We start from the raw sequence: 15,601 nt of genomic DNA on the forward strand, positions 1-15,601 counted from the left end.
AAATATGGTTTGATTTGAGAATCATTCTTTAACTTAAACACTTTCTTTATTTTTTAGCAATAGTGAACAAAATGTGTTTACGCATTACTTACTGTAATATTTAATTTTTCGGTATTGTGCATAAGAATGTGCACTTTTATTACGTCTTTTTTAGTTTTTACCAAATTGTTTAAGAAATGTAGGCTAATCTAAAAAAAAATTTTTTTTTCAAAAAAATGTTTAGGTTTTTAATTTTGTGCTTAATTTACGTGCTTTATGTGATTTTTATCAGATTGTTTAATGTTGAGAATCATTCTTTAAATTAAAAATACTTTTAAAAAGTCTTTTTAGTATATTTTTAGCAAGTGAACAGTTTATGACAAACTTTTTAGTGCTTAAGATACACTTTTATTCCTGAGTTTTTAAGAAATGTCATCTAAAAATCTTAATTTTATTTCTTTTGATGAGTAGTTTTCTTTGATATGAGGCTGTGGTCACATTGTTTTTGAACAAAATTAATGTTTTTTTAAATAAAAATGCGTCTTGGGTCAATTATTTTCGCATGTAATTTTTACCAATTCTTGGATTTAAACACTTGAATTAAAACTAGTTTAAAATCCTAAATAGCAACTGTATAATGCTTTTTCTTATTAACAAAGCCATAATAAAAAATAAAAAAATAAAAAAAAACATCAAGACATTAATTTTGACATAGATAAACCATTGTTATTTTAGTTCATTATAGATTCATTAATATTTTGAATTAGCTTTAATTTTGATATATTTTTAGTTCTCATGTTAATTTTAGTTTATTATTTAGCAATTTCATTATGTGCTTTTGTCATTTTTTTTAATTATTAATATTTAGGTTTAATTTATTTTTTATTTATTTAGTATTACTTATTTAATTTAATATATTTAAATTTTTTCCCAGTTATTAATTTGAGTGTTTCAACAGAAATATTTCAGTTTATTTCCTAGTCAATTTCTAATTTAATTCAGAGTTTATCAATGAGTATATTTATATTTTATTTTATGTCAGCTTTATTTTAATTAAGAGAAATGTTTTTAATAGTTTTAGGGTACATTTACATGACAACAATGTACTAAAAATGGATAAGTTTTTCCTTCGATTTTTTTCGTGTACAGACGACATTGTCAAAACGATCCCTGTTCACACGGATCAGCAAATTCACGTTTGTTGTAAATGTAGTTTACACGGAGACAGTAACGGTATAATTTTCAAAAAACGTATCCTTTGAAACCCGTTTTCAAAAGTTTGTATTTTCAGGCCCCCAAAACGCTGTTGTCGTGTAAATGAACGGCTGAAACGCATAAAAAGTTTTACGGTTTTAGTTGAAAACAGTGTCGTGTTAATGATAACCCCAAACAAGTCTGAGGTCTATTTGTATTTATCCAGGTGTATTCTTTGTGACATGAAAACTAAGGGGCCGTTTACTGACAGAAAACTTTTATGTGTTTTGTATTATTATTTACACGACAATGCCATTTTGGAGGCTTGAAAATGCTAAATTTTGAAAATTTGCTTTAGAGTTTTTTTTTTTAAATGATGCCATTATCGCCTCAGTGTAAACTACAAAAACACGAATTTGTGAAAACGGTGACGTCATGTGCATGTATTTTACATGTTCAGTCTATAGGTGCGTAGATTCTTCACAAAGTGACATCGCCATTTACTGGCCTGGCGTTATAATACAGCGTTTTTAGATAGTTTCTCATACATAACCCTCACAAGACCCATGAGTCATGCCAACCATGACACATGGTTATTTGTCATGACACTTATTTTAGGTACAGATTTAGACATACATGTCATGCTGTGACAGGTGTGTTGTGCAATATGGAGTCAAAAAAAAAAAGAAATCATGATAGCAATTGTGACAGTAATTTGGTTTATTTTCCATTTTTACGTAACCTGATAAAAGGCAAAACAGCTGTTGTGACTTCATGAATGTGTAAATGTCACATAACCACACTTGAAAAAGGCATCTTAATCACAGTATGGGAAAACATAAGGCATTTCCAAAATAGCCATATCACTTAAAGTCAAACAATCGAATATATAGTGACGTTTTCACAGACCGGTGAAACAACTGACCATCTAAAACACTGCGGAACATTGCATTTTCCCACTGAAGAGCTATAATACCTCAGCAATGCAATGAATAGTTTATATATATATATATATATATATAACTGTTATTTGAATAATTTCTAATGAAATGCTTAATAGACGCATTCACATAACTGCTATATATACGGCAATTTGAACTCATCAATCAAATTGCACTAATTCACACCCGTCAGCCCTGGCGTAAAACATTGCAGAATAGGACTAGGGGTGTGATGCTTGAAATGGATAAGATTTGAAATAAAGATGACAGCAGCCCTCCTTTGGTATCCCCGTGATCCAAACAAGACGAATTCACAAATGTGCACTTTTTTCTCCAAAGAACTTGCCCATTTACTCTGGGATCTGGCTCAACAGACGGCGGGCGCTTAGTGTGGATCCCAGAGGATACCCATCAGAGTGGCTGGAAGCCGAAGACACACTGATCCCTCACCATCCCTTTTCCGTAGGAGCGGATCACACGATCAGCGCCCGAATAATCACTTCCGAGAAAAAACATTTTGCCGAGCAAACATGAATTCAGAGAGTGGATACTAGTAAAGAAAAAAAAAAACAGGGACAAACAAACAAAACCCCCTAAAAAAACAAACAAACAAGGAATGTTACCTAGAGATTCACGCTTCAAAGGGACGTCTAGAATTTGCGTGGAAATCACAACAAGGTAAAAAGAGGAAAGAGCCGTAGCCATAGCACAACACACAGGAGCAAAGCCGAGATAAATAGAGGGGAACTGAAGCCCAAGGGTCGGGGTAGAGCCGGGGGAAGTGGGGTCACAGGTTCTGACAGCACTGAAATTTGTTGCCCTTTAACCCATCAGTAGTGGGCGGCACACTGATGTCCACTACGTTGTTCCCGGGAGACTCGTCATGCATGGACCTGTCGGCGATCTGCTTCTGTGACACGATCCGATAGATTTCTGCAACAAAAAGAGCCAAAAAGAGACATTTCATTTGAGATGCCCAATGGGAACGTGTTACGGTGTGGTCACATTTATCATCAACTGCACATTTTCGGGGCAAATTCCAGTAATTTCAATTGCAATCCACTGAATTTTCCGCAAGGGCGAAAGATTTCCCAATGGGTTTGAGTTGGTCGAGCAGATTCGCCATGTTGACCAACAAAAATACGTTACAAAATTACTTGCATTTTTGTCTACTAAATTGTTCTGAAATTTCACTAATGTGATCGCACCTTTAATCAGAATCAGGACCCACCTGTTAGTATGTTTTTAAATGCCTCCTCCACATTTGTGGAGTCCAAAGCCGATGTTTCGATGAAGGAGAGATTGTTCTTCTCTGCATAACACAAGATGAGAGATATTTTAAGAGATATTTTAAGTAGATCCGTTCTTATCCAACATCATGAAAAAGCCGGAGGAGACGCTCACCTGCAAAAGCTCTGGCCTCATCGGTGGGCACGGCCCTCAGGTGCCTCAAGTCGCTCTTGTTGCCCACCAGCATGATGACAATGTTGTTATCCGCGTGATCCCGCAGCTCCTTCAGCCAGCGCTCCACATTCTCGTAAGTCAGATGCTTTGCGATGTCATAGACCAGAAGAGCTCCAACTGCACCCCGGTAATACCTGTAAATGAGATCCACACAAAACACACACTGAAAATGGATATCATACAGGATCATATTCAGTTAAGATAAATGGATGTAAATATTTGCTCTGACAATGACTCAAAAGTGATGCAGTACATTAAGAATTAAATTATTTGTAATCAATTTTGATATTTGTATACAATTCATCTATGAAATTACTTAATACTTCTATACAAGAATTAAACTTATAATAATATTAAATAGAAATATAATTAATATACTTTTTTTAAATTTGAACCATAACTCTGAAATGGCTTCATAGAATTATTACTATTGATAAATTACAAAAAACAACTACTTCTACTACTATTATTATAAATAATAAATTAGAGTATTCTAAATATTATAATTGCATCAATAATGATTAATAAAATTACTAAATGGTGCAGTGGATTATTAATAGTTCAGGATTAATAGTTTTTGATATTTAAGTTTTATAGAATGATTCATTATTATTATTTCTATTGTAATTCTATTATTTTATAGAATTATTAAACTAAAATAATTTTATAGAGCTATTACTATTGGTAAAATAGTAATAAAATTGGAATACATTTTATTTTACTATTATATAAAAATCAATTATCAATAGTTATAATATTATCAATTATATTTCTATAAAATAAATCAAATTATCATATTACAGTTTTTCTCAAATCGCTTTGGCTCAATTCTTAAATGAGAACAACAGGTTCTAAACAATAGGTTCAGATCTCTGTCTGAACAATTAGTTTCTTGTTCACATCGGATTTGAATTTCTTATTGATTTAAGCAAATTGTTTTGCAAAAGAGTAAGTAAAAATGTCTACAATTTGCACAATGACTAAATGCACATGGCTTGTTGATCAAAACTGACGAGTTGATTCTCAGTAAAATTGTCAAACTTCTAAACATTCTTTCATCGTGTGAGCAAACACATGCAAAATGCTCCATTCAGTGATCAAAATCTATAAGACATGTTATATTCCATAAATATTTATGACATGTAATGTTTGCTAAACTGGCAAATGCCCTGCCGTTGTAACGAAATAGGAATGACAATCTTACCAATCAAGTTTGGAAACATTATATATATATATATATATATATATACACACATTTGTTTCTAGTGTATAGCAATAGGAAGATATGTAACTAAGAAGATATGTACTGTATGTGTTAGAGAAAGACATAATAGAGTGTGTAAAAATGAACAGGTAACTAAGAATTATCAGTTTACATGTAACACGTTTCTGCAAAAATAAATGTACTTTAAAAATACAAATGTTCTTTTTTTTTGTGTATTACAGTATTGACTTTTCCCAGTCAATTTTACCTACTCTCTGAGTCTGTATTTACACAGACAAAACATTCTTGTACAGTATAATAAGCATATTATTTGTATATAACAAATATTTCCACAGTGAAAAAACATCTAAACATTTTGACCAGTGTGCCTCACACGATGACAAAATCACCTTTTATTTTGGTGCCATTGGCCAACTTACTGACACAATAACTAGGTTTTGAAGCATGAATTAAATGTTATGGGTGAGTTACTACGTTTTGCAGACATGCAATAGAGTTCTGATGTTCAAGAAAACAATTGTGACAATTGAGCTTACAGTTTAGAGAAAGTTAAGACTGTTTCAAAAAATGTGCCAAAGCGATTGAGAAAAACTGTACATGGAATTCAAATAATAAAATAATTTAAACTTTAAAATGATTTATCAATATTTCTAACAATTACTTTATAGAATTATTACTATTAAAATAATTTATATTTATTTTGAATGATAATAATTTTAAATATTACAACTATTTTAACAATAATAATTCTTACATTTTATTATATTATTAAAATTATAATAATTTTATAGTATATAGTAATTTTTAGTATTTTATCAAAAACATTCTATAAAATAAAAAATAATAATTGTGTTTTATAAAATTATACATTTTTATATAATTATGTTATTATTGTTTAATAATTATTTTACCCTTTTTTAATGTATTTTTTATTATTATTTGTATTATTAGATCACAAAAAAAAGCCTTTCAACCTTATTTTGGGACCTTCTGTGTGTGCTCCCAGTGCTCATGTACTCACGCTGATGTGATGGCTCTGTAGCGCTCCTGTCCTGCTGTATCCCAGATCTGAGCCTTTATGGTCTTGCCGTCCACCTGGATGCTGCGGGTTGCGAATTCCACACCAATGGTGCTCTTGCTCTCCAGGTTGAACTCATTCCGAGTGAAACGGGACAACAGGTTACTCTTCCCCACACCCGAGTCTCCAATGAGTACCACTAGAAAACAGAAGAAAACATCAGGCTGTTTCGAGCGAGAACTGATATCTAATAACCCTTCATAGCTGCCCTTATATGAAGATATTATTATAGCCATCCATCACCATACGAATAAAACATAAAATGAAGGTCAGAAAACAGAACAGTCCTTGAAATTAAACCACAAACCAAAGTGTGCATCCAAAGCATATACAATGTCATCATTTGAAAAGCAGAAACACTAGATTAGTCAGTCATCCCGGTTACTTCCACACGACGAGGCCAGAGAGATAAGAGAGAAGCCATAATCTATACAAACACACACTTCCACTGTCATTTTCCCTTTGCTCCATCAATTTGACACCATAAAAACTGAAACATAGGCTTAGTCAAATTGCATAAAGAATGAGAAATGCATAGAAAATATCAAACAGCTCATACTGTGTCTGTTGCAACGTGGTCACCATTCACTTTTCCTAGAAACCTGAAGTAATTCACAAAACGGTTGTAGATAAACACGTCAAAGCTTTCAACAAGAAATCTTAAGAATAACCAATGTGGTACATCTGTGAAACCTCTACAGTTATTTGTGGTTTCTCACACACTCAAACTTTTTAAAGGCTTTAGTGTAAAATCAGGAACTTAATGGAGCCCAACAGGAACAAGGCGTATTTGAATGGGCAAAACACACACACACACACACACACACACACACACACAAATGTTTTTAGAATGACGTCATGATAATCTACAGTTGTCAACTTCACATTACATAGTTCATCTGTCAGATTAATGATTTAACTAAATTACGAGTTGTAAATACGTCCCAGCTACAAAAATGCTTACAATTGCAGGTTAATGACCAAATTTGGCCTGTTGAACATCAAGAAGGGACTCTTGAGTAATAAACGACAAAAAGTTTCATATGGCCTAGCAACACAACCACACTAAATATTAAGCAACACATTACTAAACGAATAAGAAAGTTGCCCGTTTTTCGACGTTATTGGTATAAGTTAGACGCATATTCCGCTAAAGTGAATTGAACAGATTTTGTTTGTCGTTTAGGTACGAACTGCTTATTAAAACAGAGTGTTTTATATAGTTCACTTTAGCTTTTACTGCAGTTTGAGAGCTATGTAGCTTCTTAGCTAACATAATACAAACTAAATTAATCGAATTGCATAATGGTTAAGTGAACACTGTCAATGCAAATCATGAAAATCACTATTGAGATGTATTAATCTACTTTTAACTTATGATTCTTGGAAAGTCACCGGTTAATATTTCGATAGCTAATGTCAGCACACTAGCATTCCAGCTAAACCAGCTAGCTACAGTCATCAGGAAACTTGCTGTTTTCTTTGATAATAAAGGAAAACAAAACCAGTCTATTCTTCTCTTTGATATTACATGAATCACTGACCTTTAAACAAATAATCGTATTCGTCGTCACGGGTCCCCATGGTTGGTTTACCGCACTGAAATGGTGTTGTTGTTGGCGGCGGATCTCCCTTGATTAGCGATGTCCGATTCGTGAGCGAATCGCTTTTGAGTCGGATCTTTTTAATGTCTGTTTGAACCGGTTCACAAAACAAACAGAACTGATTCGAACAGAGAATTACTTTCTATTTCGGACAGAGCAGATAAAACACTTCATTTCATCAACGCATGCAAAAACGTTTGGAGCAGTGAGTGTTGTAATGTTATACAAATTATTTATCTATCAATTCAGATAGATAGATGGATGGATGGATGGATGGATGGATGGATGGATGGATGGATGGATGGATGGATGGATGGATGGATGGATGGATGGATGGATGGATGGATGGATGGATGGATGGATGGATGGATGGATGGATGGATGGATGGATGGATGGATAGATAGATAGATAGATAGATAGATAGATAGATAGATAGATAGATAGATAGATAGATAGATAGATAGATAGATAGATAGATAGATTTGGTTACTGCCCAAAGATAATTTCCGCTGTTCTGGAGTATGTCATAAGTAGCCAATAGGAAAGGCCAAGGAAAGAGAAGGGGCTGGGAAAGCGATGGAAAGGAAAGGCCAGATCATGTTTTATAGGAGGAGCAAAGTATATGCCTTATTTCATGCTGATGTATGATCTTGTACGAAAAGAATTTCAGCGTTTGAAGCACAAAGGGACCGCTAAAAGGTAAGCTTAGACGATATAAATAGCCTATCTATCATATGTCATTAAAATCAAAAATTGTAATGTTCTATAGGCTAATCTAAAACGTAGGCTAACTAATTAATGCTATCTTTTTTAAACACAAAAGTAGTTTCTCAGATCTAAATAAGTATTTAACTTTGGTAACACGTTATTTTACAGTGTCCTTGTTACAAATGTTAGGTTACATGTAGGCTATAGGCTACTTACCATAGTAATAACAGTAAAATTATGCATAATTACATGCAACTAACCCTCAACCAAATCCTAATCCTATACCCTAGGATTATCTGTAACAATGACACCTTGATATATAAAGTGTGACCTAAACGTTTAACAAACTGTTATTACATTGCAGTGATTATATAAAAATTCATTCGTCCAGTCATTCTTTGTCGATCTGATTTCAGTTTCATTTCTAGGTAAACGGTCTTTCTGACAGTGCGGCTTGTTCATGTGGCTCCACCCTGAGCTCCATCTATATTAAATAAACATCTTCTGTTGAAAATGTATTAGTTTATGTTGCATTAATTAAAGATTTGTTTACTGTTACTCTAACTTAACAGTTGTGTGTGTGGTTACTTCTATGAGTGAAAAAAAACTGAAAACATGCACAACTAAAAAAATTTTTAAGGATTATTTATTCAGACAATACTACTTGCTTTATGTATTCGTAAAGATGGAGAATGCATCATTGACAAAACTATAAATAATCAATAAAAAATAACAACAAAGTAAATTAAATCTCTATTATACATAAAAGATCTGTAATTTCTATTGCATGTCTTTTTGTCTTGTCTTAAAGATGAACTCCCTCACTTCTAGTTTACCAGAAAAGCAGAGAAAGCGGCTCTGTGGTTTGCTGGGGAATGTTGAACTGACTCTTCTCTACAAAGCTTCTGTTCATGGATATAATGCTTCGACCTTCCATCAGCGATGTGACCGTCAGGGTCCAACTTTACTTGTAGCCTATAACAGTTCAGGCTACATCTTTGGTGGATACACTAGTGTAGATTATACTCAAAGTGGACAGCAAATTACAGATGAGAAAGCTTTCCTGTTCAATGTTCAAGGTGGAGCCCCTCTCTGCATCAAAGTTAATCGTGGATGTAATGCACGTTATGATGATGCTGGAGCACCCAACTTTGGCCAACAGTTGTACTTTTGCTACAACAACCAACCAGCTGTGTATCATCAAGGACAGAATGTAGTTGGAGCATATGGTGGATATGCAGGGAAGGTTAATCCATTCAATTTGAATCCTGCCACACTGTATGGGAACGACGCTCGGCTGAATGAATGTGAAGTGTACAAAGTGGAGGAGAGTAAGTAATTTAACAGATTTTTTTTTAATGATTATTTATTGAATTTGAAATACACACATATAGTTGTGTACAGTAAATTATATAGATTCAGAGTCCGGTATTTTAAAATGTACTGCTGTTAATGTTACGGTGAAAGTAATTTGTATAATAAAACGTCCTCAGAAAAAGCTCCTCAGATCAGTGTCAAGATGAAGCCATGGAGAAATGTTCAGTGGACAGAAAAGTAAGTTTTCACTCAGTGTTGTTTTGCTGCTGATTTCATACAGTATTGTACAGTAATAAAATATCTGTTGTAGACGAAGAAACGAGCTCTTGAAAATGATCAGGAATTATAAACCTGTGATGACATCTATGAGTCGGGTCAGAATCCTAATGATCGGTCCTGTCGGTGCTGGAAAATCCAGTTTCTTCAACTCCATCAACTCCGTCTTCATGGGCCGCATGACCAGCAAAGCCATGTCAGGATCTGCAGGCACTAGTCTCACCACACAGGTACAGATTCAACAGGATTCATCGTGTTTCCTACAGAAGTCTCTCTTCAGGTCGAGGAACAGCTCTTGATGACTTCAGATCTTGATGTGTTTCTCTTCTTGGTTGGTAGTTTCGCACATACCCAGTGAAAGACGGTCGTGAAGGAAAGCCATTGCCATTTGTGTTGTGTGACACCATGGGACTCGAGGAGCAATCAGGTGCAGGACTGGATATTGATGACATCAGCAGCATTCTTCAAGGTCACGTACCAGACCGCTATAAAGTAAGTGCACTATTCTCCAGAATGAATGAAGGTTGAAGTATGAATGATAACATTTTTGTTTCATGCTAAATCCTCAGTTCAACCCCACAACACCATTTCAACCGGATGAGCAAAAGGCCTTCAGACCTGCATCTCTACAGGAGAAGATCCACTGTGTGGTGTATGTGATCGACGCCACCAAAATCTCCCTCATGTCCAGCAAACTAGAGGAAAAACTCGCTGCCATACGTAAAAAAGTGAACTCACTGGGTAAGTTACTTGCGGTTTGTTGTGTAACTCTTTTCTTATGCCAAATGTCCCAAGACTAACTAATGGTCATTTTCAGGCATTCCCCAGATGGTTTTGATGACAAAAGTAGATGAAGCATGTCCTGATATGGAAGATATTCAAAATATTTATATCACTTCTTACATCAAGACGAAGGTGAGGCATGATCACCCGATCACATGGACTTTTCGTTCAGGACTCAGTGACTTGTTGTTCCTTCACAGAGAGCACAAAGTCATTCTCCATAACCTTCAGCCTCTCTTAAACCTGGCATTGTATACTACGAATGTTGTCGGTTTTGTGACAAATTGCTCACCTTAGTCACTTTGGATAGAAATGCCTGCTAAATGTATAAATGTAAATGAGATGTTGTTTTGTCTCTGCAGGTGCAGGAGGTGAGCTCTCGGTTAGGTGTGCCGGTGTCTTGTGTGTTACCGGTGAAGAACTACAGTCAGGAGCTGGAGCTGGAGCTCAACTGTGACGTCCTGCTTCTCACGGTGCTACAGCAGATGCTCAACTTTGCAGACGACTATCTGGATGATGTTGGTCCTATTTAGGACAATCTTATAAAGTGCTACTAGTGGAGTTGTATCTCCCTTTGTAGCTGATTTAATATTATATTTATGTGTAAGCTTACTTATTATCGATGTACATCTCTAGATCACCATAATAAGGCATCTTAAGATTATTCTGTTCGCTTTGTCCATTCTATTTCTTTAAGAATCGTACATACTCATTCAAGGAAATGATAGGAAGTGTAAACAAAGTTCTTATATCACTTAAGCATGTTGCATTATTGCTGTTGCTTGTTATAATTTTGTGCCACAATATGTTTTTTGTATAATACTAATGAATGTTAGTATTGTGAATTAAGAGAAATCACACCAACAACTGTATAAGCATACATTTTTTTTATTTCAATAAGTAGGACATTTGTGATTCTGTTTGAAAGTTTTGTTCAAAAAGGTTAAAATAAAAAATTAATTATTATACACATTTTTATGACTAAATTACTTTTACTTCTGGATAGAAAAATATATTTAATAAAATATACTTTATATAATGATAAAGTTATAGCCTATATTTTATCATTTTGGAACAAGTGAGTGATAAAAGCCTCTCTTGAAGGTCATGACTTTGTATAAACAGATGTAATTATTTTAATACATTTACTAACTTTACAGAAACCTAATCACAGAACTGAATAAGCTGAGGAAAAAAATTACAGCGGCAAATGTGGTACATTTTATCTCTGTACTGTTCCTGTCTCACTCCTTTCTCTTTTCCTGGCCTTTCCTATATATATATCCTATGGGAAAGGCAAGGAAAACGGGAAAGAAATGGAAAGGAAAGGGCAGATCAGTGTTTTATAGGAGGAGCTTAAAGGCTGCATGCCTTTTTTCATGCTGATGTATGATGTTGTACGAAAAGAATTTCAGCGTTTGAAGCACAAAGGGACCGCTAAAAGGTAAGCTTAGACGATATAAATAGCCTATCATAAGTCATGAAAATCAAAAATTGTAATGTTCTCTAGGCTAATCTAAAACGTAGGCTAACTAATTAATGCTATCTTTTTTAAACACGAAAGTAGTTTCTCAGATCTAAATAAGTATTTAACTTTGGTAACACTTTATTTTACAGTGTCCTTGTTACAAATGTTAGGCTACATGTACTTACCATAGTAATAACTGTTATTACATTGCAGTGATTAAATAAAAATTCATTCGTCCAGTCATTCTTTGTCGAGCTGAATTCAGTTTCATTTCTAGGTAAACGGTCTAGTTCTGACAGAGCGGCAGAAACCTTATGCAAACACTGCAATGGTGAGGCTTGTTCATGTGGCTCCACACTGAACTCCATCTATATTAAGTAAACATCTTATGTTGAAAATGTATTAGTTTATGTTGACATGTGCATTAATTAAAGATTTGTTTACTGTGTTAGTCTAACTTAACAGTTGTGTGTGTGGTTACTTATATGAGTGTAAAAAAACTGAAACCACAACTAAAAATGTTTTAAGGATTATTAATTAAGCCAATACTGCTTGCTTTATGTATTCATAAAGATAACAATAAATCATTGACAAAACTATAAAGAATCAATAAAAAAATAACAAAGTAAATGAAATCTGTATTATACATAAAAGATCTGTAATTTCTATTGCATGTCTTTTTGTCTTGTCTTAAAGAAGAAAAGAAGTAAGCGAAGTCTAAGCTTGAACTCCCTCACTTCTAGTTTATCAGAAGATCAGAGAAAGCGGCTCTGTGGTTTGCTGGGGAATGTTGAACTGACTCTTCTCTACAAAGCTTCTGTTCATGGATATAATGCTTCGACCTTCCATCAGCGATGTGACCATCAGGGTCCAACTTTACTTGTAGCCTATAACAGTTCAGGCTACATCTTTGGTGGATACACTAGTGTAGATTATACTCAAAGTGGACGGGAAATTACAGATGAGGAAGCTTTCCTGTTCAATGTTCAAGGTGGAGCCCCTCTCTGCATCAAAGTTAACAGTGGACAGTATGCACGTCTTGATGATGCTGGAGCACCCAACTTTGGCCAACAGTTGTACTTTTGCTACAACAACCAAGCAACTGTGTATGATCAAGGACAGAATGTATATGGTGGATATAGTGGATATAGAGTGAGGGTTAATCCATTCAATTTTGATCCTGCCACACTGTATGGGATCGACACTCAGCTGAATGAATGTGAAGTGTACAAAGTGGAAGAGAGTAAGTGATTTATCAGAATTTTCTTAAATAATTATTTATTGCATTTGAAATACACACATATAGTTGTGTACAGTAAATTATATGGATTCAGAGTCCGGTATTTTAAAATGTACTGCTGTTAATGTTACGGTGAAAGTAATTTGTATAATAAAACGTCCTCAGAAAAAGATCCTCAGATCAGTGTCAAGATAAAGCCATGGAGAAATGTTCAGTGGACAGAAAAGTAAGTTTTCACTCAGTGTTGTTTTGCTGCTGATTTCATACAGTATTGTACAGTAATAAAATCTCTGTTGTAGACGAAGAGACGAGCTCTTGAAAATGATCAGGAATTATAAACCTGTGATGCCATCTATGAGTCGGGTCAGAATCCTAATGATCGGTCCTGTCGGTGCTGGAAAATCCAGTTTCTTCAACTCCATCAACTCCGTCTTCATGGGCCGCATGACCAGCAAAGCCATGTCAGGATCTGCAGGCACTAGTCTCACCACACAGGTACAGATTCAACAGGATTCATAGTGTTTCCTACAGAAGTCTCTCTTCAGGTCGAGGAACAGCTCTTGATGATTTGTGATCTTGATGTGTTTCTCTTCTTGGTTGGTAGTTTCGCACATACCCAGTGAAAGACGGTCGTGAAGGAAAGCCATTGCCATTTGTGTTGTGTGACACCATGGGACTCGAGGAGCAATCAGGTGCAGGACTGGATATTGATGACATCAGCAGCATTCTTCAAGGTCACGTACCAGACCGTTATAAAGTAAGTGCACTATTCTACAGAATGAAGTATAAATAACAAAATGTTTATTTCACTCTAAATCCTCTTGATTCAGTTCAACCCCACAACACCGTTTCAACCGGATGAGCAAAAGGCCTTCAGACCTGCATCTCTACAGGAGAAGATCCACTGTGTGGTGTATGTGATCGACGCCACCAAAATCTCCCTCATGTCCAGCAAACTAGAGGAAAAACTCGCTGCCATACGCAAAAAAGTGAACTCACTGGGTAAGTTACTTGCGGTTTGTTGTATAACTCTTTTCTTGTGCCAAATGTTCCAAGACTAACTAATGGTTATTTACACATTTTCAGGCATTCCCCAGATGGTTTTGATGACAAAAGTAGATGAAGCATGTCCTGATGTGGAGGAAGATCTTCAAAATATTTATATCACTTCTTACATCAAGACGAAGGTGAGGCATGATCACCCGATCACATGGACTTGGTGTTCTTTCATATCAAGGCACAAAGTCACTCTCCAGAACCTTCAACCTCTCTTAAACCTGGCATTGTATACTACGAATATTGTCGGTTTTGTGACAAATTGCTCATGCTCATCTTAGTCACTTTAGATAGAAATGCCTGCTAAATGTATAAATGTAAATGAGATGTTGTTTTGTCTCTGCAGGTGCAGGAGGTGAGCTCTCGGTTAGGTGTGCCGGTGTCTTGTGTGTTACCGGTGAAGAACTACAGTCAGGAGCTGGAGCTGGAGCTCAACTGTGACGTCCTGCTTCTCACGGCGCTACAGCAGATGCTCAACTTTGCAGACGACTATCTGGATGATGTTGGTCCTATTTAGGACAATCTTATAAAGTGTTATGTCCCTTTGTTGCTGATTTAATATTATATTTGTGTGTAAGCTTGTACTACTTATTATCGATGTACATCTCTAGATCACTACAATAAGGCATCTTAAGATTATTCTGTTTGCTTTGTCCATTCTTTTTCTTTAAGAATTTTACATACTCATTCAAGGACATGATAGGAAGTGTAAACTAAGTTCCTTCATCACTTAAGCATGTTGCATTATTGCTGTTGCTTGTTATAATTTTGTGCCACAATATGTTTTTTAGTATAATACTAATGAATGTTAGTATTGTGAATTAAGAGAAATCACAAAAACTGTGTAAGCATAAAAAAAAAGTATTTCGATAAATAGGACATTTGTGATTCTGTTCGAAAGTTTTGTTCAAAAAGGTTAAAATAAAAATGTATTTATTATACACATTTTTATGACTAAATTACTGACTTCTGTATATAGAAAAATATATTTAATAAAATATACTTTATATAATGATAAAATTATAGCCTATATTTCATCATTTTGGAACATAAAAGCCTCTCTTGAAGGTCATGACTTTGCATAATTAACTGCATGCTGAAACAGATATGATTATTTTAATACTTACTAACTTTACAGAAACCCAATCACAGAACTGAATAAGCTAAAGAAAAAAATTACAGCGGCAAATGTGGTACATTTTATCTCTGTACAGTTCCTGTCTCAGGTGTCTACTTTCCACTTTCCTGTTACAGACATATACGTATA

The 15,601-nt window shown here is 34.8% G+C and overlaps 3 protein-coding genes across 6 annotated transcripts; 2 read left to right on the top strand and 1 right to left on the bottom strand.

Annotated features, from left to right (window-relative positions):
* Nucleotides 1-2,656: 2,656 nt before the first annotated feature.
* On the bottom strand, nt 2,657-7,559 carry rab11ba (RAB11B, member RAS oncogene family, a). 2 transcript variants are annotated; one of them, XM_079891280.1, is made up of 6 exons: nt 7,426-7,559; nt 6,441-6,483; nt 5,825-6,020; nt 3,519-3,712; nt 3,346-3,426; nt 2,657-3,047 (listed from the first exon to the last, which is right to left on the bottom strand). In XM_079891280.1, coding segments are annotated over exons 2-6 (618 nt in total). In that variant the 5' UTR covers nt 6,442-6,483; nt 7,426-7,559; the 3' UTR covers nt 2,657-2,901. The 2 variants fall into 2 exon arrangements, with proteins under 2 accessions (XP_079747406.1, XP_079747405.1); XM_079891279.1 differs by lacking the exon at nt 6,441-6,483 and having other exon boundaries at nt 7,426-7,551.
* A 1,446-nt stretch (nt 7,560-9,005) lies between these two features.
* Nucleotides 9,006-11,471, top strand: LOC307169468 (interferon-induced protein 44-like; the record flags this gene model as incomplete). Its single annotated transcript, XM_079890136.1, has 7 exons — nt 9,006-9,525; nt 9,694-9,748; nt 9,822-10,017; nt 10,127-10,279; nt 10,357-10,528; nt 10,605-10,702; nt 10,933-11,471. The coding sequence occupies 7 exons, from the start codon at nt 9,006-9,008 to the stop codon at nt 11,101-11,103; spliced, it is 1,365 nt and encodes a 454-aa protein (XP_079746262.1). The 3' UTR covers nt 11,104-11,471.
* Nucleotides 11,472-11,921: 450 nt separating this feature from the next.
* Nucleotides 11,922-15,280, top strand: LOC307169464 (interferon-induced protein 44-like). 3 transcript variants are annotated; one of them, XM_079890123.1, is made up of 9 exons: nt 11,922-12,014; nt 12,316-12,369; nt 12,735-13,281; nt 13,444-13,504; nt 13,578-13,773; nt 13,883-14,035; nt 14,109-14,280; nt 14,365-14,465; nt 14,681-15,280. In XM_079890123.1, exons 2-9 carry the CDS (start codon nt 12,367-12,369, stop codon nt 14,849-14,851), a joined length of 1,404 nt encoding a protein of 467 aa, XP_079746249.1. In that variant the 5' UTR covers nt 11,922-12,014; nt 12,316-12,366; the 3' UTR covers nt 14,852-15,280. The 3 variants fall into 3 exon arrangements, with proteins under 3 accessions (XP_079746249.1, XP_079746250.1, XP_079746248.1); XM_079890124.1 differs by lacking the exon at nt 12,316-12,369 and having other exon boundaries at nt 11,977-12,014; nt 14,681-15,278; XM_079890122.1 differs by lacking the exons at nt 11,922-12,014; nt 12,316-12,369 and having other exon boundaries at nt 12,700-13,281; nt 14,681-15,278.
* The last annotated feature ends 321 nt before the right edge of the window (nt 15,281-15,601 follow it).

Source organism: Squalius cephalus, assembly GCF_949319135.1.
Source record: "Squalius cephalus genome assembly, chromosome: 13".
Classification (NCBI taxonomy): Eukaryota; Metazoa; Chordata; class Actinopteri; order Cypriniformes; family Leuciscidae; genus Squalius; species Squalius cephalus.

Coding starts and splice junctions, on each gene's coding strand:
- rab11ba (XM_079891279.1), bottom strand. CDS start 7,465: ATGGGGACCCGTGACGACGAATACGATTATTTGTTTAAAG. Junction 3,427..3,518: donor TGAGGCCAGAGCTTTTGCAG/GTGAGCGTCTCC, acceptor TGTGTTATGCAG/AGAAGAACAATCTCTCCTTC. Junction 3,048..3,345: donor ATTTAAAAACATACTAACAG/GTGGGTCCTGAT, acceptor TTTTTGTTGCAG/AAATCTATCGGATCGTGTCA.
- LOC307169464 (XM_079890122.1), top strand. CDS start 12,711: ATGTCTTTTTGTCTTGTCTTAAAGAAGAAAAGAAGTAAGCGAAGTCTA. Junction 14,036..14,108: donor ACGTACCAGACCGTTATAAA/GTAAGTGCACTA, acceptor CTCTTGATTCAG/TTCAACCCCACAACACCGTT. Junction 14,466..14,680: donor CTTCTTACATCAAGACGAAG/GTGAGGCATGAT, acceptor TTGTCTCTGCAG/GTGCAGGAGGTGAGCTCTCG.